General features: G+C 35.6%; 1 protein-coding gene across 2 annotated transcripts in view; it reads left to right on the top strand.

Moving 5' to 3' along the window:
• Positions 1 to 26,054, top strand: part of mboat2b (membrane bound O-acyltransferase domain containing 2b) — a 30,848-nt gene extending 4,794 nt beyond the window's left edge. Inside the window, exons 2-14 of one of the 2 annotated variants that reach the window (XM_084091040.1) lie at positions 9,120 to 9,243; positions 10,913 to 11,058; positions 13,478 to 13,555; positions 17,242 to 17,337; positions 17,427 to 17,482; positions 19,324 to 19,378; positions 19,601 to 19,784; positions 20,468 to 20,660; positions 22,659 to 22,762; positions 22,835 to 22,899; positions 23,683 to 23,815; positions 24,690 to 24,841; positions 24,940 to 26,054. In XM_084091040.1, the coding sequence (XP_083947166.1) occupies positions 9,136 to 9,243; positions 10,913 to 11,058; positions 13,478 to 13,555; positions 17,242 to 17,337; positions 17,427 to 17,482; positions 19,324 to 19,378; positions 19,601 to 19,784; positions 20,468 to 20,660; positions 22,659 to 22,762; positions 22,835 to 22,899; positions 23,683 to 23,815; positions 24,690 to 24,841; positions 24,940 to 25,096 (1,527 nt within the window). In that variant the 5' untranslated portion in view covers positions 9,120 to 9,135 and the 3' untranslated portion in view covers positions 25,097 to 26,054. The remainder of the gene's footprint in view (positions 1 to 9,119; positions 9,244 to 10,912; positions 11,059 to 13,477; positions 13,556 to 17,241; positions 17,338 to 17,426; positions 17,483 to 19,323; positions 19,379 to 19,600; positions 19,785 to 20,467; positions 20,661 to 22,658; positions 22,763 to 22,834; positions 22,900 to 23,682; positions 23,816 to 24,689; positions 24,842 to 24,939) is intronic. The other variant, XM_084091041.1, reaches the window with a different exon arrangement.
• The last annotated feature ends 15 nt before the right edge of the window (positions 26,055 to 26,069 follow it).

Raw genomic sequence — 26,069 nt, 5'->3', positions numbered from 1 at the left:
AAAAACGCACATTCATAAGTAAATTCGAAATAGTGCGCGCAGAAGTACATGCGCAAAACCGTTTTGTAAAATGATTTAAGAATCAGCAATCAGAGGAGGACGCGCTGAACACTGTAATGCTGTTCTCTTCCTTCATAACTCGTACTGAGAAGGTTTGAGTTGCAGAGGAATTTGTGACTGTTTCACCTGTTCAACCACATCAAAGTTTCGTAATTAGTAAGTCCGTGCTTTTTCTCTTTTTTTTTTCTTATGTGCTGAAGGGCCGCTGTGCCTTGGTGAAACGGTGTTTGTACGTGAAGAGCTCTTTTCCAAAACGCCATAAACCTAAAAAGCTGCCTCAAAGAACCAGCAAAAGTAATGATTATGAATATGTAAAATATTGCAATAAGATATTTTAATTGTTTATTAATTTCTGTGTCGGCTGCAAAGATGAAGTCGACGATAGACTCGCGATCTTCGCAGTAGGCTAGTGAACGCACCGGAGAAATGCACATTTATTATAGTTTTATTTTGTTTTGGATGGTTTTGTTTAGAACCAGCTTTCTGTAAATATATTTCACATTTTTTAGGCCTGTGAGGCGAGTAGGCTACGGTTCGGTTCATGATGATATAATCTCCAGTTCAAGCACCTTTGTTGTGCTAGCCTATATATATATTTATGTATGAAATCCAGGAAATTGGTTAATGAAAAAATTATTAAAATTAAGATACAATTAATACAAAAACGAAATTCGTTTTAAAGAAAGGCTTTGTGCTTTCTGTTTTGAGGTCTCTGTGAAAGTTTGAAAGTCTTTTAGTGCCGCTTTCAGAGCGCTCGCGTCCATAATGGAGAACTGTCACGTGTCACGTGTTTTTTCCTCATAAATGCAAACACTAAAAATAAAAGACAAAAGACTTTTTTAAAAAGACAAACCATCAATTTTTGGGAAAAATTATGGATTTATAGCGTTTTGGGGAAAAATGGATGGATTTATAGCGTTTTGAAAATATTTTTTTTTACTTTGAATTTATCATCAACAATATTGTTGTTTGATTTAATAATCACTGTTGCAAGAGGTGCCTAGTTCCGTTTTTTAATTAATTTTTTTGTAAGTGGAAAAAGTAGGGGCTACCTCAGATTCTGTTTAGTTAGCTCCTTTATTGTTTTTTTTTTTTCTATAGCCTACAATAATAGGTCAAATGCAGCAAGTCAAAATACCAACTGGACCTGCTTTGCCAGTTTGTACAAGTTTCTTTGAAGGATGGCAAAAATATCTTCTGAATATCGATATCGAGATATTGGAAAAAAATATCGAGATATTCATTTTGGTCAATATCTCCCACCCCTAGTCTGAAGTTATTTTAACAGAATGATCATAGGATAGGACCCACATTTTTTACTTCATCCTACTTTTTGTTAAACATAAATAAAAATGAAATTTGAAGCATGTAGACTTTTTTTTGGTCAGTTTCTTTATTTTTTGATACATTTGTGAAATATATGCTATATTTATAAATAAACTTTTATTAAAGAAAGTTGGCCTACATTTGTTAAAATCTGTTTTAAAATTATGCAGTTTTCCACTAAATAAACGCAAAAATCGGGACCTTTAAGATGATCATTTGCTTTTTTGTTTTGTTTTGTAATAAGTCTCACAAAATGTAGATGGATATCTAAAATCAGCTTATATATTGGATATCAGATTCAAAATATTATATCAGCCAAAATTCACAAATTGATAAATACATAGTGTTTTGAGTGATCAATTAAATTATAACTTGTTTAAAAAATTTGTATTTAACCCAAATAGTTTATAATTTTATATATTTGCCAATATTGATTATCAAAAATAATATCAAAATGATTGGCATCTTCCAAAATTTCCATCTCAGACGTATTCCTGATGTATTCAATAATCAATTCAATTGTATAATTTAAAAATATTGATTTTATTTTAGTGTGATTTATTTTAACCACAATTGTTTGCCATTTATTAATTATTTGACATGGCATTAAAAAAATGATTGGTATCAGACACAATTTGCATATTGGTGCACCCCTGGTGTATTCAATGATCAAGGATCACAATGCATGTTAACATTTTATGCTCTGCTTAACCATTTGACTGTGAGAGGTTTCGTTTTCTTGAGCTGAATGAATGGGTGAAGTCGAAGGCGGTGTTCTTATCAAACAATGCAACAATACCTGACTTTTGCTTAACAAAGACCCCTATGCCTCATTAATGCAAATGACACCTCTGTGTGTGTGTTATTGTGTTGGGCTCTAAATTCATTAGTCAGCTGTTGTGCACTACCTGATCTGTGGTGCCTTTGCCTGTTTGATTGAGTTCAGGGCTTACGGTAATAAATCATATGGAGTGCTGATCTCAGAGCATTTGCTCAACATGTGGATCTATATAGCAACTAACAACTTAATGGGATAGTTTACAAAAAAACATTTACTCACTTAATTTACTCACCTTTAGATGATTTTTGTTTTGTTTTTGTTGTCATTTTTGGGTTAATATCCCTTTAAATAAAACTGGTAGTCTTGAGTTGGATCGGATTTTTAACTTCTGAAAGTCTGAACTCTGACAAGACTCATTCTGAACAATACCATGCCTGTGGGACAAAAAAGACTCCCATAGGAGGAGGAAGCCTCTGTGCTCTTTGCTAATTACTCAAGGAGAGAACATTATTCCCATGGGTGTCCTGATGGAAACAATGCGGAGTCCAATAATTGATTTAAATCAGTGAGCTGATTTAGAGGCAGATTTGATGTTTTTGAGGAAACCATAATTTACACTCTCAAGTAATCAAACTCATTCTGGATGTTTAGGCTGTTCAGTGAGTCATGTGTTTCTTTGGATCCTAAATTGCCATGGTGCTCATTTGATTTGGAAAACGCTTGATCATTTGTCTCCATTGAGTAATGTGGAGCAGTGGGCTCTCTGTAGGCCGAGTATCTCACAAGAAGATGCAGATTAATTTAGCAGGTCTCCCGGGCATAAGAATCCTAGTGTGAAAGTGCTTTTTAGAGACTGCGGTTTACCCTGTTACTCAGCATTTTCACTCGTGCTGGAGGAAAACAAATCCTTCCTCACGTTGCCACATTGCTATTTTCTGGATTACATAACAAATGCGGGCCATCCAAGTATTATGTGTGCAACCACAGTTTGGCCTGAGAAATGCAAGAGATACTAAAAAACACTTCAAATAGGCTTCCCTTTAAAGTCAAAAACATAACATTTATAGAGACTGATTATACCAATAGTCTTTTTTGTGCAAAGCTACATATTTATACCATATTTATATCATTTAATAACGCTCGCTCATTTAAAGTTCATTTTAATAGTATTTATTATTGTGTATTTTATTGATTTGTTGGATGACTAGTCAACCATTGTGATCCATCCATAATTGTTTAATCTTTTAGTCCTTTAATGTTTAAGCATTTTGCAATTGTTGCAAAAAATGGTTAGCCGTTTTATCTCAAAGTGAGAAGTATTGAAGTATTTTGTAAAATGTTGTTTCATGAAATTTATTTCTCTGAAAGTTTTTATGGCCAGTCCTGTCATGGAGAGCTCTGCTAAATGTAATAATAAGATCATCTGATCTATAACTGATGCTAAGTGCAAGCAAGGATAAGTGATATCCATTTCACTCCAATTTCAGTCCATTTTCAGACCAACTTTTGCCTTTGTATACTAACCTCATTCGACCTTCATATCCCTGATGCGTTGTTTTGGAAGCTCTTGGAAGGGTCCATCTCCTCCAGATTTCACCGTAGCTTCAAGGACTTATTATTATGTAATGGTTATCCTTACCTGCTCAGTTGACAGGAGCATGAGTGCACCATGTGCATTAGCAGCACCAATAAATAATTGAGTATCTAATGCACTGTTTGGAGGGAGCACTTATTTCTCAAGAGCGATTTAATCATCGGATAACTTCTCGCCATGTAATTCCAATGCCATAGCCAAGGTCAGGTGTTTGATTAGGGAGATTAATGGGTTAAGTTTTGTAGAGCTCACCCTCCCACAGATGGTTCTTGCTTAGATGTTGTTATGATGGACCTTCGTGGATGTGGAGCTGGTTTGAGAGGAGATTTCAAGAGGGATATTATTCTTGCTCATATCCATTATTTTGCCCAAAGTGTCCATGTAGAATAAAACAAATACAATTGGGGTTCAGTTGCATCTCACTGCAGAGATATGAAACATGATACTTTGCTTTGATCTCCATAGAAGTGCTTGCTGTGGAAAGCAAATCAATCATCCAAATTGTTTGGCTTTTGACAGCTGAAAAGACTGATGACTGAAGTGGGCAGCTTTCATTCTGTACCTCGGTGTCATTTTTTATTTTTAGGAGGACTGTGTCCTAGCAACAGGCTTCTTGAGAATTGCCACAAAAAGCCGACGCACTTAATGCTGAAGTGTGTCATTTCTGCAACTCTAGTGGCACTAAATGGAACTGCAAAATAGTGATTGTTTTTAAACAGATTTCCCCAAATACTTTTGGTAATGGTAGGCCAAGCATATGCTCCCAAACTAATGCATAAATGGCCTTAATTGAAGCATTAGTTATTCATGATCATAATCAACATTGATTTCTTCATGTTTTTTCTTATCATACAGGACATATGTGACCCTGGACCACAAAACCAGTCACAAGGGTAATTAAAAAAAAAAAAGAAGAGATTTATACATAATCTGAAAGCTGAATAAATAAACTTTCCATTGATGTATGGTTTGTTAGGATAGGACAATATTTGGCTGAGACACAACTATTTGGAAATCTGGAATCTGAGGGTGCAAAAAAATCGCAACATTGAGAAAATCTCCTTTAAAGTTGTCCATTTATGTTCTCGATTTTGCTGCATTCACTCACAAAAATATATTTTTTATATATTTACGGTAGGAAATTTACAAAATATCTTCATGGAGCATGATCTTTACTTAATATCCTAATGATTTTTGGCTTAATTTTGACCCATACAATGTATTGTTGGCTATTGCCACAAATATACCCGTGCGACTTGTGACTGGTTTTGTGATCCAGGGTCACATATAACATAGCCATCATCTTGCCATCGCTTCTTTGTTTTAAAAACGTAATATTTATCTATTTCTGGTCCTGATTAGGAGACAACGAGCACATGAAGCTTTGTGCCGTGCTGCTTCTATTTATCAAACAGTAAACGCCCCTTCGTTTGCGTCACAGCGGCCAGACGAAGGCTGTCTCAATTCAAAGGCTCCTTCAAATGCGTCCTTCGTTTCCCGTGCAATGAAGGATACAACAGATGGATCCTTGCCTACCCCAGTGTTCATTGCGCTCCAGTGACGCCAGGATTTTTTTGAGAGAAATTGAACGCATTGTTGGGTTTCAGCTTACTCAAATATCTAATGATACAAATGCAAAAATAAAATATATAGGAGTTTAATATAACTTTAATATAAAAAAGTCCAGTACAAACGTTACTGTCACTCATCAACGGCAGTTGTCACAGTTGCTAGGCGACAAGAACAGTCCTCTGTAGGGGCTAGACCGTCCCATTTAACAACGATCGGTCCGACCTTCGAAGGATGCAGCCTCTGAATCGGGACACACCTTATATTCAACAACTACATCTTATTCCGTGCAAAATTACGTCATTGCGCCATTTCTACGTCATTGCACATGCAATGTCTTATAGAGCTGATTAGAAAAGGTTTAAACCACCCCTTACAATCCGAATTAAATTACAATCGAATTTGGCCACTTCATTCTGTTTGACGTGGTTAGCTACATGTGACTTTTTATTAAGGCTGTGCTACTAGAATGATTATAAACGGATTATTAGGGTCCATGTAAATGCAGCTATAGTGTTACAAGCCCACAGTCAGACACCCACTGTCCTGTTTTTCTAAACTCTAATTTTACAAGTCAGAGTAGGGAGGGAGGAATATTTACTTAGGCCTGGCCTTTCCATCCTGCACTTCTTTTTTTTTTTACAAAACTATTGTATAACTTTCAATGTATAACTTGTATGCACAGTAATTTTATACAACATTTGCTGCTTTGTTTTTGTTGACAGATATCGTTTCTTTTTTTATTGTTTGTGTTGAGTCAGCATGAAATTAATATTGACCCTATTTACTTAATCACTACATCCCTCTGGATTTATTTCATTCTTCGTTGCATGTTTTTTTTCCAAGGTTGACTGTCACAAATAACAAAAAAACTGAACTTAAAAAAAGACTTAATGGCTGATGTCAAGTACTTTTGACATCCTTTATTCTTTTATTCTTTCTCTGTATTCAGTCCATTTGATTTGTTCTGACAATGGACTCTTTTCACACAGTGTGATGATGCATTTCCACAGTTATTAACATTGTAAATCTAAAGTTGTTTTACATTTTCATTATATATGAATAACACTGTTATATTACCTTGTACATTACAGAAAACTAGTTAGCCTAACTCGTCTGTGTGAGTGTTTTTCTTTTTTTTAAAACAGCAGCTGATGGATTGACATGTTTCTCTCTTCTGACCAATGTAATCAATCACTATATATCCCCCCCCCCCACCCTTTCATAGAAACGCTATTTTTGGATTTTTTTCTCTTCTTTTTTTTCTCTTGCTATTGAAGCAAATGGGATTGCAAACATTTTGTTGTAGTTTCAGTTCACCACTATAGACGTTTACCCAACGGTTAAACAGCGTCCACTTCTGAGAACCCTGGAAATGTGAAAAGGCTCCATTGGCGCGTTTAGCATCTCAGCGGTGACATTCACCTGATGAAGTGAGAAGGCCTTTTTTTCACTTTCTCTGCATCAGCTGAACTTGATGAATCTTCAGGATATTTCCAGCCAAGCCCAAGAACAGTTATCTTGCCCTCTGAGTCTCACATACAGAAAGAAATTGGATTTATCTGCTGCTTATCAGAATCTGTTGGTTTGGCAAATTCTCTGATATAGCCAGTTTCAGCATGAGCTCTGGGGTGATGGGTTCGTCTGCACTGACACAGGAGACAAGGCACCAGGTAACCTGGACATAAAGGAGACTAGGAATGTAATGAGATACATCAAGGATCATTAATTAAAGAAGATAGTGAGAGACAGAAAGAAAGAGAGGTCCAACTTTTCTGGCCACTTGCCTCATAACAGCAACACGTGAACATGGAGCACAGCCTCAGACTCAGAGCTGCTGAGTTATTGATGGAGGTGAGCAGGTTCAAGGCTGTTATTTGAGTTCCTCATGTCACTTGTATATTGGATATATGCTCTTCTGCCATATTTCACCATAATTTCAAGCCAAGAGCAACTATTAAAGAGGTCAGATGAGAATGAGTATTGACTAGCGATGTACAATATGTAGGTTATGGAGGCATGTTGTTTAAATCTATATTTGCATTTCATTATTTTTTTTCTTTGGATAAGTTATCCAAATGTCATACCTTATATTATAGTGCTATCATACCTAAATTCACATAAGCATCAAAATATTGATATGACATTGACAAAAAAATGATAGTTCTCCTTATGAAAAATCACAATGGAGTTTCCAGTAATTCCCTTTTGCTCTAGCACAGACAATTACTCCTTAGCGTTTATGATTGAATTAAATCTTCCCAGTTTATCAGTTTAAAGTCCCTCTGTGGTGAAAATCAAGTTTTTAATGTTGTTTATATGTCTATGTGGTGATTTTAACATGATTTAAGACAAACCATGTGCAAATTCATAAGTCTTCCTTAAAACTGCAGTCTTAAAATCACGGTTTGAAATCGCTGGTGTTTCTGACGTCACAAACTACCTTGAAACCAATCATGTCAACGTGTGATCATCAATGAGTGGATCCCTGAGCTGGTGTGAGTGAGTGGAGGCGGGGCTAATTTGCATATTCATAGAACCGTGTATACTAAATGAGGCAAGGGTGTAGAGTTACATTCAAGCTATTTTAAGGCACGAGTCAATTTTTTTTCCAAGGAAAAAACATTTAAATATGTAATTTTGATGATCAAAGATGAGTTTTAAAGGATGAAATTATTGACTACAGGGGGACTTTAATAGTTTCACTAAAAGTGCTTTTATCTGGCAAAATGATAAGGCAATAATTACACAGAAATGGGCTTATTAGTAGGTTTTGTCATGCTGAATCATGTCAAAAATTCAAAAGTTTAAGTATTCATCTGCTTTAGATGGGTGCTTTAAAGGCCTGTCGAGTTCAGTAACTTGTTTTGTTTTTCCAGTTTTTTCCGCCACTTTCATTTACAGCTGGCTGTTAAGGGAGAGCTTGTGAATGAGCCTTTTTAATGCTCTTCTGTAAAGATGTTTGCTCGGGCCCCTCTCGTCTCTCCTTGGCTGCCCTTAACATCAAGAGGGCATGAGAGCATGCTTTATAATCTGTATTGATATATTGAGTTAGTGTCATTTTTCATGGCACCTTTTCTCCAAGTCTGAATCTAAGCCCTGTTTACTTGGTGCTGAGAACCTAAACACTGTGGTAAAATAGTAAATCCCTAATGGGAGCATATCACTATCTGCTGCTGTAAAGTGAAATGTTAAGCTTTCTTTTGGAATTACATTAACTATTTTAGGAAGAATTAGTATGATTTGTGATTTTGTTGAAGGTGCTGATGTCAAATATTAAGCCTACAGTTTATCTATTTATTTTAATGTGCACTACAATTCAGAAGCTTGGAGTTGGTAAGATTTTTAATGTTTTTGAAAGTCACTTACAGTATGCTCACCAAGGCTGAATTTCTTTGATAAAAATACAGTTAAAATAATATTGTGAAATATTATAACAATTTAAAATAATTATTTTCTACTTTAATAAATGTCAAAATGAAGTTTATTCCTCTAATGTCAAAGCTGAATGTTCAGCATCAATAGTCCGGTCTTCAGTGTCACATGATTATTCAGAAATCATTCTAATATGCTGATTTGCTGCTCTAGAAACATTTTTTTTTATTATGAATGTTGAACACAGTTGTGCTGCTTGATATTTTGGTGGGATTTTCAGTAATATTTAGTGTAACATTAAGAAGATGATATTGCAAGGCCATTTCAGTTTTTATGGCACATTTGTTACAAATTTTAACCATTTAGCTGTGTGATTTACTGCAGGTTTTGTGTGTGCTTCATGTTTGTTGCAAGTGTGACAGATGGACAGATGGAACTGAGTGAGAGAGCAACAGGAAGTCTGCAAAGAAAGCAACAGAAGCTGGCAAACGAGTCTCTGTCAAAACTGATTGATGATCCTTCATCTGTCATGGATTATGTATGTTGTGTCTAAAACATTATGTGATCTATCCATAATTATGTGTAACCGCATGCAAGGATTGTGTGGTTCATAATGGACAGTTTTTTTGCTGTCAGTGTAAATGCCTCTAAAAAATGTCATGACTTGAAAGTAATAAAACTAATTCAAAGGCATATTCTTTGAAATCAGATGTTGTAATATCCAAGCTCAGGTAATTTCGAAGACTTGTGGCTCACTTATATTTTTGCTGTGCTGCCTGCATTTAAGCATGCTTTTTTTTTTTTTTTTTTTTTTTTTAGAAATACAGATTACTTGGCACTTGAGATTTCTTTTGATGTTTTTACAATTACAGCACTAGTGTGGTGTACAAGTTATAGCATGCTGCCAAGAATCTCCCATAATCCCCTTGGTTTGGTCTGCAGACCACACTGGGTCGCCTGACATGTATTGGATGTTTCAAAAACAAGTTTTGTCCTTCCTTGTTTTGGTGGATTTATTAAGTGCCGCTCTACAGCTGTTGAATGCAGATGTGGATGATTAGGACAGACACATAGTTTTTTTTTTTTTTTGTAGCATCCTTACATGGTGTGTGAATTCTTGAATTACTAGACAGCTATCAAGACTGTAATATATATTCAGCTATTCTGCAGACTCGTGATGAATATGAATTCTATTTGCATAAAGCGTTGGAATAAATGTTATTTGCAGACGTTTGGTTGAAGATAGTGTATATGTCTGACTTCAAATGACTTACAGCTGAAATTTCACAGCTGTGTCCAGGCAAGAAACAACTCCCAGACTCATGCTGTTGTTGATGTCTTTGGCTTTTACAAGAAGCATGTCAGTGTGAAGCCCAAGGCATTATCTTTTAAGTAGGTCACAAGGCTTGCAGGGTCCTGAAATACTGCAGGATCCTCACTGAAGTCCTGCCAACCTTCTGATGTTCTTCTGGGACACTGTTCAATCATTGTTCTCTGACCCTGTTTGTTGTTGTTTGTTGTGATTTAGCAATGATATTTTGTCATGCTTATTATTATTTCTTCTAAATTCCATTGTCTGTCTACACATTACACAATAATCTTCACACCTGTTTCCAACATCACATATTGTAGTTTTTCTATACACACTGTAATCACTGTAAATGTTGAATGTACAGCAATGTGGAGGAGTATTTGGACCAATGGGGTTTCACTGTGGGCGGGGCTTACCCAGCATGACAAAATGGATATGGAAACCAAATGACAAAAATATGTCTTCACACTTGTCACTTTGATGTGCTAGGAATGGTAACGTACCATAAAACTAGTTGTACTATTAATATGTTCTGTTATGTCCTAAAAAATGAGTAATCATCACTTAAAATGTAAAACCAGTATGGCATGTATGTGAATTGTGAAATATTTGTATTTTGTATTTTATTCACAAAAGTTGTATTACAAATAATGGTTTTAATGTTTTTTTGTCAAGAAGTTGAATTAACAATATGCGTTAATTAAATATTTGAATAAAAAAATCCATTAAATAAATAAAAATAATTATATATTTTTTAATTAAAAATATTTACTCTCACTCATAGCTGACGTATAATCCAATCTGAAAATTTCAAAATGAAATGCATTTGATTAAAATATCAGCCTTTTAACCATGAGTTCAGTTGATAAGTTACTTTTCTCTTTTTTTTTCCCAGGTGAACTTCGTAGTATGTCAGCTCTGTGCCCTGCTCACGGCCGTGTGGTTCAGGCTCTATCTGCACCCCAGCAAGACAAGTCCTTTTGTGCGGCATGTGGTGGCCACACTGCTGGGCATCTACTTTGCCCTCTTCTGCTTTGGCTGGTGAGTATTTCCATACTGACGCATCCCTCTGTGTGTCCACAAGGAATTTGAAACCAGCTTTTGCTTGTACTCCCAGCTGCTGGACTGCAGGATATGTGCTGCTGTGACGTTCCAGAAAGATACAACGAACGCCAATCAATAGGAAATGTAGCGGTCTGTGAAACTACAGACATTTGATACAGAATAAACAAACAGCTTGAAGGCAATAAAGGGAGCTGAAGCTGACGTCTAGTACAGTCAAGTATCAAATTATGTGGAATTTTTCTGTTGTAAATACACCTATATGACTCAAACACAACAGTGCAGACCGGACATTTTTTTAAAAGCTTCAAAATGAATCACATTACACTATTTGATTCATATCAAAGATGCATTTGAAAAGTGGAAAACAGAAATACAAACAAAAACTTGCTTTTTTTATTGGTATGTCCCGTTTTTGGATTGTAGTAGTATCATCATTTAAATTCACAATTTGCAATTAGGACTAAAAAGGTTTCATTTATCCATTTGTTTTTTGGAAACATGATCTTTTAGAAAAATCAATATGCGGAAAAAAATATCATGGCTAAATCACAACAAACAGTGTCAGAGAACAATGATTTAACAGTGTTCCAGAAGAGCATCAGAAGTTTGGCATGACTCTCGGTGAGGTTCCTGTAGTATCCAGGACCTTGCAAGAATTGTGACCTACTTAAATTTTTGTGTCCAATCATATAATTTCCTACAGTTAAAGTTAATGACATTTATTAATAATAATAATTATAATATATCCAGTTAAAATTTTTAAAGAACATTTTTAATTTCCAATATACACTCAAAAAAATAAGCTGTTGAACGAACTTAATTAAATTAAGGAAAACTTTTCCACGAAAATGAATTACATTTTTCCAACAAAATCTAATTTGTTTGAAATTATTTGTTGTAATCTTGTTGTATGAACTTAAATTCATTTAGTCATTCCTGCTAGATAAAGTTTTGTCAGGTTGACTACATTTAATTTTTGCCCTGCCCAAAATTGCCAACATTATAATTTTAGCTAATTTGACTCTACAGTTATTTCCAATGATAGGAGATACTAGTGTTCAGTTTAATTAAAAACCCTTTTTACAGAGTAATATGAATATTACTTATGCAGGTCTGCAAATGAGATTTAATGCATGTATAGAGTATATTGAGTGCCCACAGCCCTAAACTAAACACATTCGCCACTCTTCTGCATAATGGTAACCACAAAATTCAAAAACATTACAGAAAGTCTTCTAAGTTTCTAACATTACTGAATATTAAACACTAACATTAACTAACAACATCTTTCAATTTACAGAAAAACACATAAAATAACACTTTAATCCCTAAATTTACCTTCCTAATGCAGTCCCTTGCAAAGCATGCTGGGAACTACAGATCCACTGCCCAGTTAGTTGTCAACAAAAATGATTCATGTAGTTTTCACACAAATTAATTAAGTAAACTTCAGTTTTAAATATATTAGGTTGATTGAACACAATTAAATTAAGTTGTGACGATATTAAACAATTGTGTTACTTTTACTTATTTTAATTAATTAAATTTAACAAGTGGCAAAAGTTCATTTTTTTGAGTGTATTTTGCTAAAAACCTTTAGAGAAACAGCTAGTGTTTTTAGAAATTCCTGCCGATACTAACATCATTTTAGATACATTAGTGTCTGTGTTATGAGATCACTATCAGCCATGCTCAAGCTTGTATTGATGAGTCGTGGCGACTCAGATCTGGAACTCATTAACATCTCATTTAAAAAGACAAACAGATCAATAGTCCACACTGAAAGATAGAGAGACTTATGCTTGCTAATTAGTGGCGTCTTTTCAAACCCTTATTAAAGTGTCTCTGTTTGTGTTTGTGTGTGTTTTAAGTGGGTCTGACTTGCAGATAAGCTTCCGTAAAGTCTCTTTGAGGCAGTTCTCTTTGGGGGATCTGGGTAATGGGCATACAAATTTGGCTCACTTCTTCTTCAGATTGTTTCAATAATGTCAAATCAGCAAAAGAAAAATAATAAAATATATATAAATACACACAGTGTGTATTTTATATATACATTTATACATATATTTTTATGTATATACATACATATACATATACATGCATACATACATACATACATACATACATACATACATACATACATACCCACACACACACACACACACACACACACACACACACATTTCACTAAAAAAAACAATATTTTTCTGCTGATCCAGGTAATTTGCATTTACATAAAGAGTAAAAAAAAAACAGACCTTACTTTTATCGAAAAGTTCGTTGGCTCTTTTAACCGCAATGTAGAACTCTATTCCTACTGCTGCCATATTAAGCATTACATAATGAAGCAAAAATGTACTGCATTTAAAAACAGCATTTTCTCTCTTTTCTACAGGTATGCGCTTCATTTCCTTCTCCAGAGCGGCATTACTTACGGCATAATGATTCTGACCGGAGTTGAGCACATGCACAAGTGAGTCCAGATTTTTACATATTTAGAATCAATGACTTCAGAATCAACATTAAAGGCAACATTAAATTAATGTTTTTTTTACTTTATTAAAGACCCTATGAAATGGCTGGGCAAGTGCAGCATTTCCTGTATTGTATGCACAAATATGGTCTCAAAGCTAATAAACTGACTAAAAGGCACAAAAGTTCACCAAGGCTGCGTTACATATATTAAATGTATCTATTTTAATATATTATAAAATGTAATGTAAAATCAAAGCAGCCATTACTTCAGTCTTCATTGTCACATCTTCAGAAATCTTTCTAATATGTGACCCATGCTGGCAAAATGAGTCTGAATGCGCACAGGATAAATACGAGCTTCAGGCAAAACAAGTGAAAAATGTCAAATTTGAGGTTTTCACAAAAATGTGTTCATTTAAGCCCTCGTCAAGCGATCCCAATGATCCAAATAGCAATTAACCATCTATAAGTCTCTTTATTTGTATGTTTTCTGAGAGGAGTACCTTTCCTTTTTCCATGAAAAATGTGATTTTTCTCTGCTCGCTTCTTGACGGCTGTGCTTCCCCTCAGCACAAGTTTGGTATTGGTTTAAAGCGCAGCATTCTGACTTTGTAAATATTCATAGTGAATTCTCAATGGCATGAACCAATGAAATATGAAATGTGATTTTCAAACTCATGCTGATGTAAACAAAACTATCTTTCTCGCGCTGACCGACGCATCCTAAGCGTGCACACAGACGCCACGGACAGAGCATGATCCCGATATACACACATACACAGAATTACAGTAGTTCAAAATATCTGTCTTGGCGAGTATTCACGCAAAAATGATTTGTTAATTCACACCGCACAGACAAACATAAACAAATTCTAAATCCAACTGCCAAAAGATTTTTTTAATAGAGAATGTGAAAATAACTCTAATTTCTAATAAACTCATTTTTGAAAATTTGCACATTGTGACTCATTTTGCCAGCACGGGTCACATGTGCTGATTTGGTGGTCAGAAAATAAAATAAAACATTTCTTATCATTAATGTTGTGCTGCTTAATATTTTTGTGAAACATTATTTTTCAGGATCTTGGGTTAATAGTAAGTTCAAAAGAAAGCATTTATTTGAAAGAGAAATCTTTTGTAACATTATTAATATCCTAATATGCCTAACATGCCTAATATTAATAACATTATTTTTCTTTTGGTGTGAACTTATTGTGCCTGAAAATAAACTGAAATTATTTTACTTTTTTGTTGACGTCACCAAGAGTTCATTATTCAACCCAATCGATTCAATCAATTCCTGTTGATTAAAATAAATTACAGTAATAAATTACTTTTTGTTATTGCATGTCCTGTTTCATTAGGAAATATGTCACAATGCAGAAGTGCAACTGGTTGTGAACACTATTACATTAAAAACTTTTTACTTCGAATTCAATAGAGCCCATTGAGCAGTGCGTGAATCCTTCATAGCCCCCTTTTCATTCAAAAGGTGAACTAAGGTCCATGCAGATAGAAATCGTGCCCTTTCTTCTGATGAAAGAGTTGAAAACTGACCCAAAGATAATTATAATGAGAAAGACCTCATTCCCTTCACTGGCTGACCATCAGTCACTGTCCTCCTCATAGGTGTAATAAAACCTTCCATTATTTCCCTGCTGCCGTCTCCTGCCAGCTGCCAGAACCTTCTTACTAGGTGGTAAATATAAAACTGCCTCAATGTCAGACTTTTGCTAAATGGCCCTTTAGGGACATTTTGTTTCAAATAAGGTGATATTACTGTCTTCGGGACATTCAGGGGCAGTTGTTAAGGTAGACAATTCTTCCTCCTCCTTTTTCTGTCTTTAATTGGTGAGTTGTGTAGAAAGGCGATTGACTTGAATGGTTGTGGCGTTTTGGGAAACATACAGCGGTTGAGACCATTATATTTTTGTCCGCCTTTAGGAGGGCAAACAGTTTTGCAGACCTGCGAAACACACTTGCATTGTTGAATGGAAAGCACACGCACACCTAGTCTATATTTGTACTCACACCTGCAGTGTCTGGGGACCTGAGCTGAATGTGTCATCACTAAATCTCGAGTGTGTGTGTGTGTGTATAAGAAATAATGAGAAAGACTGGGAGCTTCTGTTGTGCTAGTCCCTTCAAGCTTTATCTGATTTTTCCCTAACGTTGTCTATGAGATAAAACAGATCTTACGTTTTAAAACCACATGATTACTGGACTAATGATTCTGTTGTCATGTAACTGTGAACACAACAGAAGCAAAACAGACTTGGGGTGAAAAAAAAAGGTATATTGTGAATTATTATCTTTATTTTTTGTAATTTTTTATAAAAGCTGTGGCTGATGTCTTGCACCGCTCTCAATCAGTACATTTGCATTCACATTAGAAATCCACTTATTGTGAGAAATCAGCATTCACATTTGCATCTTGTCCTCGCTGCTTTTTCCCTGACTTAGTCATGACTCAGGAAACTAGGCAGAATATGCTACTTGCTACTAAATGCATCAAACAAAACTAACCTGGAAAACAGCATGATCAGAAGAAGGAGAGATTTGTGAAGGTTTGTTTTGTGATAATGACAGGCTGACTGTCTATTTATCCAGCTCACACAGTTACTTACATAAGTAGCATACATACTGTGCAAAAATAAATGGACATGCAATTATATTTTGATTCAAATTATTTTATAATATGAGAAGAAACAATATTCAAAGGTCTGTGATTTGCTGGATTACTCGCAAAACAAACAAAAAAGTTTCATATTCTAGACAAATGTATATTAATTAAGTTTTATTTTTTATTTTAACAGTTTACATGACTATTACAGGTCTAGAAATCATACTTCTAAAATTGGGATTCCTATATCCAGATTTTTCCAATACAATTCTGGTTCTTCAAAGAAAAAATATTAAAATGATATCATATTGAGGCCTTTGGGAAGTTTGCTGAGACCTCACAGTGGGCCCTGGCCCCCATTCTGCCATAAGACGATACAAGAGATGTAAAACTAGTACAGCTTTGTAGAAAATGTATTGCGTGAGTCAGTGGTAGGTAATGCAGTTTGCAAAATTATGCAAACAATTGGCCAATCAGAATCCAGTTTTCCAGAGAGCCATTTAAAAATACCGAACAGGCTGAGCAAACACATGCAGTATATCTGACAGTGATAATGAAACGCCTCTATGGCACTAACAGTTTCACCTGTGTGTGTGTGTGTGTGTTTGAGACTATGTATGTGTGCCTTTTCTCATCTTCTACTCCCATTTTAATTTCCACATCTTTTTTTTTCTCCATTGTACAAGAATAGGGAGCAATAATGTCATTAATTTGGGTAGAGAATAATGGTTTATACACATACACACGCACACACGCACACGCACACACACACACACACACACACCCTCTGTCTGCTGTTCAGACTCTGCAGATCAACAGCCCTCATCACCGTTGAGAGTTAATTTCTAGAAACATCATCTTTTTTAAATAAAGTTTGTACTTGTTTCTGGGTTTCAATGGATCACAATAAATCTCAGTATGACATCCTTCAGACCTTCATGATATCAAAGCTCTTATAAAACTACAATTTATTTGTATTACCTGAAGAAAAATGGTTGCAAGTACATTAATGCTTCTGAAATGGCTTGGATGTGAAACATGCTCTTTGGTTCACATTGCAGATACTGTTTGGTGGTCGCCCTGGGTTATCTTAGCTTCTGCCAAATCACCCGGGTTTACGTCTTTGACTACGGCATGTACTCTGCCGATTTCACAGGGTAAGAATATCCCTTTCTATGTGAGGTTTCTGAGCTTCATTGTCACTTTTGTGTACCCATATGTTTTTTTCTTTCTCTCTCCCTGACAGGCCGATGATGGTCATCACACAGAAGATAACCAGTGTGGCTTTTGAGATCCATGATGGTGAGTGTGTGTTTGGTTAAAGTTTAGAATACACACAGGAATGATGCATTGGGATTCTGTTGTGGATGCTGTTCCAGGCTGCTGCTGTTGTGATTGTCAAATGTGCTGCCAAAGGGCCAGAGAAACTAATTAAAGAAATGGAAGGCAGTGGGATGAAATGAAAGCAGATGAAACCAAGCCTCCCTCCTTCTCTTCACCCCTCTATTGTTCCACAGGGTGACATATACCCTTATGATGAGTGCTCACCATCTTGCACTATTACCGTTATCACTAATTCATTTCTTTGTCCTCTGCCGAGTTCATCTTCTGGCCTGCAAACCTTTGTCACGGAGTAGCTTTTGAACAGAGCGGATTCCCTTTAGATTTGCTTTTGTCCTCTGTGCTGTAACCTCACTGGATGTCTAGTGCAAGAGTAGGACTGGCTGATACTATGGCTAATATCGTGTCACATTTTGTCTGTACTATTTATGCTGCACAGTTAAAATTCTGAATTCTTAGTTTATTTTATTTTTATATAGTTATTGTTTTAGGTTTTAGTTTCCCTTTTTATAATATAACATCTAAAACTAAATTGAAATGAATTTGTGGAGTCATTCAAATATAATATGTAATTTAAGTATAATATAATAGTAAAATATAGTTTAGTTGAAATCTTTCTCAGTTATGTTTGTTTTTTGTCAAATAACAGAAATGTTTTTTTTTTAACAATAATAACTCCACTGTAGCAGTATCTCGCATTAATATACAGTAGAATTAAGTTGATGTGGTGTCACAGATGTGCCAGCTATGCGTTTTTAAAATGCTTTTAGAGTCTGCTTTTAGCTTGTTACATAACATGAAGCTATTTTTGCACCAGACATATCATTTGTTATGAATAATCTTTTAGTTAATGTCTGTTAATGTGATGAAGTGCCTTTCATTTGGAAAGTGTTTAATTCACTGGATTCACTTTAATTCACTAACCCTAATCCAGAAATGGGTATTACCACATTGGTTATTTTTGATATATTGCGATATATTCTGCTAGCGTGATATAAAATGAATCATTGGGTGATATAAATTGTATGTAAGCTGTCCGCCAGGACTCTTATAAAGTGGTTTCACTCGCCTGTTGCCCTGAATAACCTGTCATTGATATTCCCTATGGTCCGTAGGACACTAATAGGACAAAGGCCTTGCTAAACTCCATTACTACCTCTGGTACATGTTGGGGCTTATTGTGAGTGAAGCTCTGTCTCTGCACTGCTGCTGCTCGCTGGGTCACACATAAACCTTAATGAAAACTTTTTAAGTGGCTCGTCTTGTAAAGTGCATAAGGCTTGCAATACAACAAGAAAAATTAAAGCCACTTACGCTGGGTCGACTTGCCTTGTCTTATCGTGTGTGCATTAAGACAAACAACTGAGGCAGAGGAGACTCATGAGTCAAGCACATGAACTCTGAGCCAAGTCAATTTACAGCACATTTCTTCCCTCTCTAATTCCCTCTGTAAATCAGGGAGAGGCCAGGGATTGTTAGATGAAACCACTTCTCACAGGCTCAGAAGCTGAGCAGGTACAATACTTCCTCTGTGCTCAGATTCAAACGTCAAGATTTCCAGCAAAATTTTGTTTAAAGAAATATTTCGGCCAAAAATTGAAATTCTGTCGTCATTTACTCACCCTTGAACATTTGACATTTCAAACCCTTATGACTTTGTTTCTTCTGTGGAAAACAGAAAAAGGAGGCATTTTATTTATATATATTAATTAATTTATATTATATTATATTATATTATATTATATTATATTATATTATATTATATTATATTATATTATATTATATTTTTTTTATGTTAACAGGAATGGCGAGGAAGGAAGATCAGCTCAACCAGGGTCAAAAACTGTTGGCTATAAGGTATGTAGATTTAAAAGAAGCTTTAAATTAAACTGTTTACTGTAAAATACAAAGACAAAATTAAACTGATGAGTGTATATGATGAGTGTATATGATTGTGGTCTAGAAAAATAGTTTCTTTGCCCTTTATATTTATACCTGCAAGCTATCTCAAGTCTTTTCACTAGATGTAATGCAGTTCTAAAATCATCCTCTTTTCCTCCGTGTTTGTGTTTCATCCAGACGGATGCCCAGTTTATTGGAGTACTTCAGTTATAACTGTAATTTCATGGGCATATTGGCTGGTCCCACCTGCTCCTATAACGATTACATTGCCTTCATTGAGGGCACTCCCTATCGGCACAGAGAGCTTGAGACCAAGGGAAAAGTCAATGGGAAGAGCAGACTGAACGACCCATCACCAAATGTTCGTTTTACTTAGTCGTTTGTATTTTTCTTTTTAATAACTTCAGTTTATCACAAATAGCATAAAGGCTGAACAAATCTTCAAAAGTGTGGGGTTGGTAAGATTATTATTATTATTATTTTTATTTATTTATTTTGGAAAGAAGTCTCTTATGTTCACCAAGGATGCATTTATTTGATCGAAAATACGGTACAAACTGTTTAAAATTACAATTTAAAATCACTGTTTTCTATTTAAATATATGTTAAAATGTAATATATTCCTATGATGACAAGATGGATTTTCACTATCATTACAGTGTCACATGATCCTTCAGAAATTATTTTAATATGCTGATTTTCTGCTCAAGGAACATTTCTTATGTTAAAAACAGTTGTGCTGCTTAATATTTTTGTGGAAATCAGGATACGTTTTTTTTCAGGAGTCTTTGATGAACAGAAAGTTCAAAAGAACAGTATTTATTTGAAATAGAAATCGTGTGTAATAATGTAAAAGTCTTAAGTCTCATTTTTGATCAATTGCATCCTTGTTGAATAAAAGTATTAATTTCTTAAAAAACATACTCGCCCCAAACTTTTGAATATTGGCTTGTTATCAATATGTTATATAAAACTATTCCTAAAATGTATATGATTGGCTTATTTCAAATTCATATCAATTTCTGCATTTCTGTTTCTTAACAGACAGAGGTCATCCGAAAACTGGCCACCTGCTTCATCTCGTTGCTGGTCTTCCTCTCCGTCTGCAAAGTCTGTCCTGTGGAGCGTAACGTTGATGATGATTTTATTGCCACCACACCCTTCTATGCTCAGGTGGTCTACCTGTATTTGTCCATGCTGACCACCCGGCCTAAATACTACTTTGTTTGGACTCTGGGTGCGTGGATTTCCTGCCTCTCCTTCTCTTCCCATCTGTCTAGCTTTCTCCTTTTCTTGTTTTGATCTATTTTGAAAGATAATAATTTGTCTAAACCGATCTTCTGTTTTCTTCCGTTCTAATGCGGGACATTATGTTTTGATTAATATTAGCAGAGCCTCATGCGTCTAGTAGTCTGAGGGGGAATAAGATATAATCAGTCTGCAAAAAGACACTTTAGATGGTTATATATAAATAATAAAATAAATATTATGTATAAATATATATAAATATACACTCACCAGCCACTTTATTAGGTACACCTTGCTAGTACCGGGTTGAACCCCCTTTTGCCTTCAGATCTGCCTAGTTCTTTGTGGCATAGATTCAGCAAGGTGCTGGAAACATTCCTCAGAGATCTTGGTCCATATTGACATGATAGCAGACATGATGCAGATTTGATAACTGCACCACCATGATGCCAATCTCCCATTCCACCACATCCCAAAATTGCCCTATTGGATTGAGATCTGGTGACTCTGGAGGCCATTTGAGTATAGTGGACTCACTGTCACGTTCAAGAAACCAGTTTGAGATTATTTGAGCTTTGTTACATGGCGTTATTCTTGCTGGAAGTAGCCATCAGAAGATGGGTACACTGTGGTTATAAATGGCTGGACATGGTAAGCAACAATACTCAGGTAGGCTGTGGCGTTTAAACAATGCTCAATTGGTACTAAGGGACCAAAAGTGTGACAAGAAAATCCCCCCACACCATTACACCACTAGCAGCCTGAATCGTTCATACAAGGCAGGTTGGATCCATGCTTCTATGTTGTTTACACCAAGTTCTGACCCTACCATCTGAATGTTGCAGCAGAAATCAAGACTCATCAGACCAGGCAACGTTTTTCCAATCTTCTATTGTCCAAATTTGGTGAGCCCGTGGTGACTCATTGCCTCAGTTTCCTGTTCGTAGCTGACAGGAGTGGCACCTGGTGCCCATCTGCTTCAAGGTTTACGTGCGTTCAGAGATGCTCTTCTGCATACCTCAGTTGTAATGAGTGGTTCATTGAGTTACTGTATAATAGATAATGCACCCTGCCACACTGCAAAATGTTTTGGAGGAACATGACAAAGACTTCAAGGTGTAGCCTTAACCCCCCAAATTCCCCAGATCTCAATGCGATTTAGTATCTATGGGATGTGCTGGACCACCTCGCAACTTGCAGGACTTAAATGGTCTGCTGCTAATGTCTTGGTGCCAGATACCAAAGGACATGTTCAAAGGTTGAGTCCATGCCTCTGTTTTGACAGCACGAGGGGCACCTATACATTAATGTTGTGGCTGATCAATGTATGTATTGGAATCCATTTGGTATTTTAATCTTAAGGACGTGACCCCTCATTTTGAATGGGCATGAAGCTTCTGTCTGTTAGTCTTTTTTCCTATTTCCAAGTTGTTCTTTCTATCATCCTAATGTGTTATACATATCTGTTGAACCATACTGGAAAGAATAATTTAATCAAGCACGAGCAATATGTCTTTCACGTTCCATCATTATCATTTATGCTGTACCTCGGGCATGATTAATTACACATTAGGATGCTTCATCCATCATCTGTTGTGAGGACTGGTTGTGTGACCCATTTGAATTGGGATCAACATCTTACACAACACAGACTTGGTCCTAATGGCTTGTGTTTTACTGCCCCCTTCAGAGAAAAGATGGAACTGAAACTCATATTCCTGTGCAACAATTCAATGCATAATAGTAAATTATGAAATAGTAGGAACAAGATTTTACCATTATTTATAGTTCTTGCATAACACTTTTCTTTGAAATATGAAACACTAAATCAAACGTAATCAGAGTTCACAGATTGCCTAATTTGACAATTACATACTTGCTCAATTATAACACTATATAAAGGGAGAGACAAACTATTTTGGGTGTCATAACATTTATTATGCTTGATATGAGAATATCTTGACACTCATACTGTATTTCTAAATAGCTGATGCCATCAACAACGCAGCAGGATTTGGCTTTAATGGCTACGACAGTGATGGTTTGCCTCGGTGGGATCTCATTTCCAACCTCAGGATCATGAATATAGAGGTTAGTTTCCCCCCCGACCCTGAATGAATCGGAAGTGTCATAATCAGTCAAGTTAACTCTTATATTTTTCAGCTTGCCACCAGCTTTAAGGTATTCCTGGATAACTGGAACATCCAAACAGCACATTGGCTTAAGAGGTAAGAACAGGAAGAGCACATTGTACACTAATGTTAAAATGTTTTAGGGTTGATAAGATTTTTAATGTTTTTAAAAGAAATCTTTAATTCTCACCAAGGCTGTATTTATTTGGTCAAAACCACTTTTAACCCGTAATATTGTGAAATGTTGTTACAATTACAACTGTTTTCTAATTTTATATATTTTAAAATGTAATATATTCCTGTGATGGCAAAGCTTCATTACTCCAGTCTTCAGTGTCACATGATCCTTCATAAATCATTCTAATATGCTGATTTGGTGCTCAAGAAATAATATTTTAAAAACAGATGTGCTGCTTAGTAATTTTGTGGAAACCGTGATACATTTTTTTCAGTATTCTTTTGAAACATTAATGATTTTTAACATTTTTAAAAGTCACTCTCCCTTTTGATCAGTTTAATACATCCTGACTGAATAAAAGTATTAATTTCTTTAAAAAAGAATCTCACTGGCCTCAGACTTTTGAACAATATTGTAATTACCTGTCACCCATCTACCTTCATAAATGCCATGCTTGTTTAAAATAATGCGTGACCAAGATTGTCTGAGGATTATCACCACAGATCCATCTACTGGGGATTTTTCATAATTACCCAGTTATGATCAATAATTAACATGGAAACAGGCAATCAACAGAAACTCTACTAAGATTCACAGCATTAGATGAAAAGAGGAAGTATCATTTCCTTCCTCCTTTCATTTGCATGTTAAAATGATTATTGCATAGTGTTTTATTATGTGTGACGTGTGTTGTCTTGTAGGGTGTGTTATGAACGTTGTCCTTACAATCCCACTGCTGCCACCTTCCTGCTGTCAGCCATGTGGCATGGAGCTTACCCGGGCTACTACCTCACCTTCCTCACTGGCATCGTCATCACTCTTGCAGCCAGAGCTGTGAGTGACATAAAATACACTTCAGATAGGGAACATACCTCTCACTCACATCAGATGTTGCTATTTGTTTCGCCATGAGGAGCACTAGGACTTTTCAACTTTTGGTATGGCTGATGAAACCAAATGACATTTAAAAAGTAAATATTTCCTCAGTGTGAATGACATCTGTCTCTTAGCAGCACAGCAAAAAAACGACTTATGATAAAGCTATTACATAACACCTAATTTTTACTAAATGTAGGTAAATACTACACAGTAGCTGAGACTTAAATGTATCACAAATCTTTTGGTGGTAAAAAAAAAAGCAGTTTAATTGAATTCATAACAATTTTGGAATAAATGAAGCATGTGCCATTTAGTTTTATCTTATATCTACATGACTGGTAATGAAAAAGCCTTATATGCCCTGAAACTTCGAACGTACATCAATTTGAGATGATTTTTCAATTGTAGCAAAAATGCAACTCCGGGCATTAGGGGGTCAAGCTTTTTTAGATTTGTTCTCACGCACTAAAGCCTATTCAATGAATGAAAAACTAGTCAGTGTGACTATTTGAACATTATTTATATAATAAAATATATATTTTTAATAAAGTGGTATTACAATTAATATATTATATATAGAACATGCTTTGATATACATATTTATTACAATGTTTAAATGGTCAAATTGTGAAATTTGTTAACTTGACTTTATCCTTACTGGTGTTTTTTTCTAAATTGTACGGTGATGAATAATTTGCTTAAACATCAATTTCTTCCTAAAGAAAATGTTATAGGTTAAAAAAATAACACCTCATGAATATCAGAGTCTTTGAGGGTTAAGGTTGTTATTCCTCCATTTCTTAATGTTGTGTTCCCTTTTCTCCTTCAGGTGAGGCACAATGTAAGACCGTACTTCTTGGGTTCGCCAACTCACAAGTTTGTGTATGATGTCATCACATGGGCGGCTACACAGATTGCCATTTGTTACACAGTGGTTCCCTTCGTGCTGCTTTCTGTGGGCCCCTCGCTCAAGTTCTACAGGTTGGCAGGACAAACAAGAACAGATACTTAAAATGCAGAACTTTTTTTGTTGTTGTTGTCTTCATTCATGACATTCTGCTGTCTCCATCTCTCTGTAGGTCACGGTACTTCTGCATCCACATAGGCTGTATACTGCTGGCCATTGCTCTGCCTGTGAAACCACGCCACCTGCGGCTGAAAGAGCAACAGTCTGCTGTACAACCGAGCCTGGAGAGCACAGACAGCAACAGCAACCAGAAACCAAAAGCCACATGAGTCCTGGAACACCTTACCAAACTTCTCTACACACACAGACTGGGCAAATGTACCTATTCTCCAGCCACACATGAAGAGAGTCAGATAAACTAAAGCTCACAAATAAACCAACAAACCAGCCTTTATCTGGACTGATAGAGTAAGTCATCTCTTGACTCAGTATAGTGGTACTGGGATTCGACAGTGAGATGATGGAATCAAACCTGAGTCTGACTGCTATAAGAAGAGTTTTATTGCCAAGAAAACACTTGTATAGAATCATGTGACCTTGCCTTTATAATCCCACTTGTCACAGCAAGTATTAGTGCCCTAACCTGGTGGTCTTGTATCAGGTTGTAAATTGGATTTTCTTGCAAGGGACAAGGCCTTTATCAGTTGCAGAAAGCAGGCAATATTATATTTGAAAACAGAGTTTTCATGTCGCAGGGGTAAAAATAAATATGACTAACTAAACTAACAGGAAAAATAATAATGGATTTATTGGAAAAGGGAAGTTTACAGAATGCAGGATGTCTGTGCAACAAATAAAAGTTTAATGTCCACAAAATTTAAGACAAATTGGTTCTTTTTCAAAGTCAGAAAGTCTGAATTGAGATATAATTCCATGGCTGAACCATTAAAACTGGGCTCTTTGCTCTTTGTCAATGTTATGTTTGTTATGGTCTGTTGTAACGTCTTGTCCATTTAGTCTTCACATAAACTCTGAAAGTTACACATAATACATTCCACTCTAAAGACCAGAGATTCTTTTCTCATAAATGAAAGTATTTCTCAGTCTAAACTGGGAAAATTTAGAATGTTAGAGTTGAATGAAGCTGATGTTTGTGTTAAAGTTTAATGAAATGATAGAGGATGTCCACTGGATTTGTTTGAACCGTATTACGTTCGCTGTGTGGATCTGGTACATTTGTTTTGTTTTATTTTGCAAATTATGTGATTAAAAGAGGTCTTTTTACTACTCTTTTGTGGTGTA

This window comes from Abramis brama (assembly GCF_963993115.1).
Source record: "Abramis brama genome assembly, chromosome: 18".
NCBI lineage: Eukaryota > Metazoa > Chordata > Actinopteri > Cypriniformes > Leuciscidae > Abramis > Abramis brama.
This window is presented reverse-complemented; position numbering and strand designations above follow the sequence as displayed.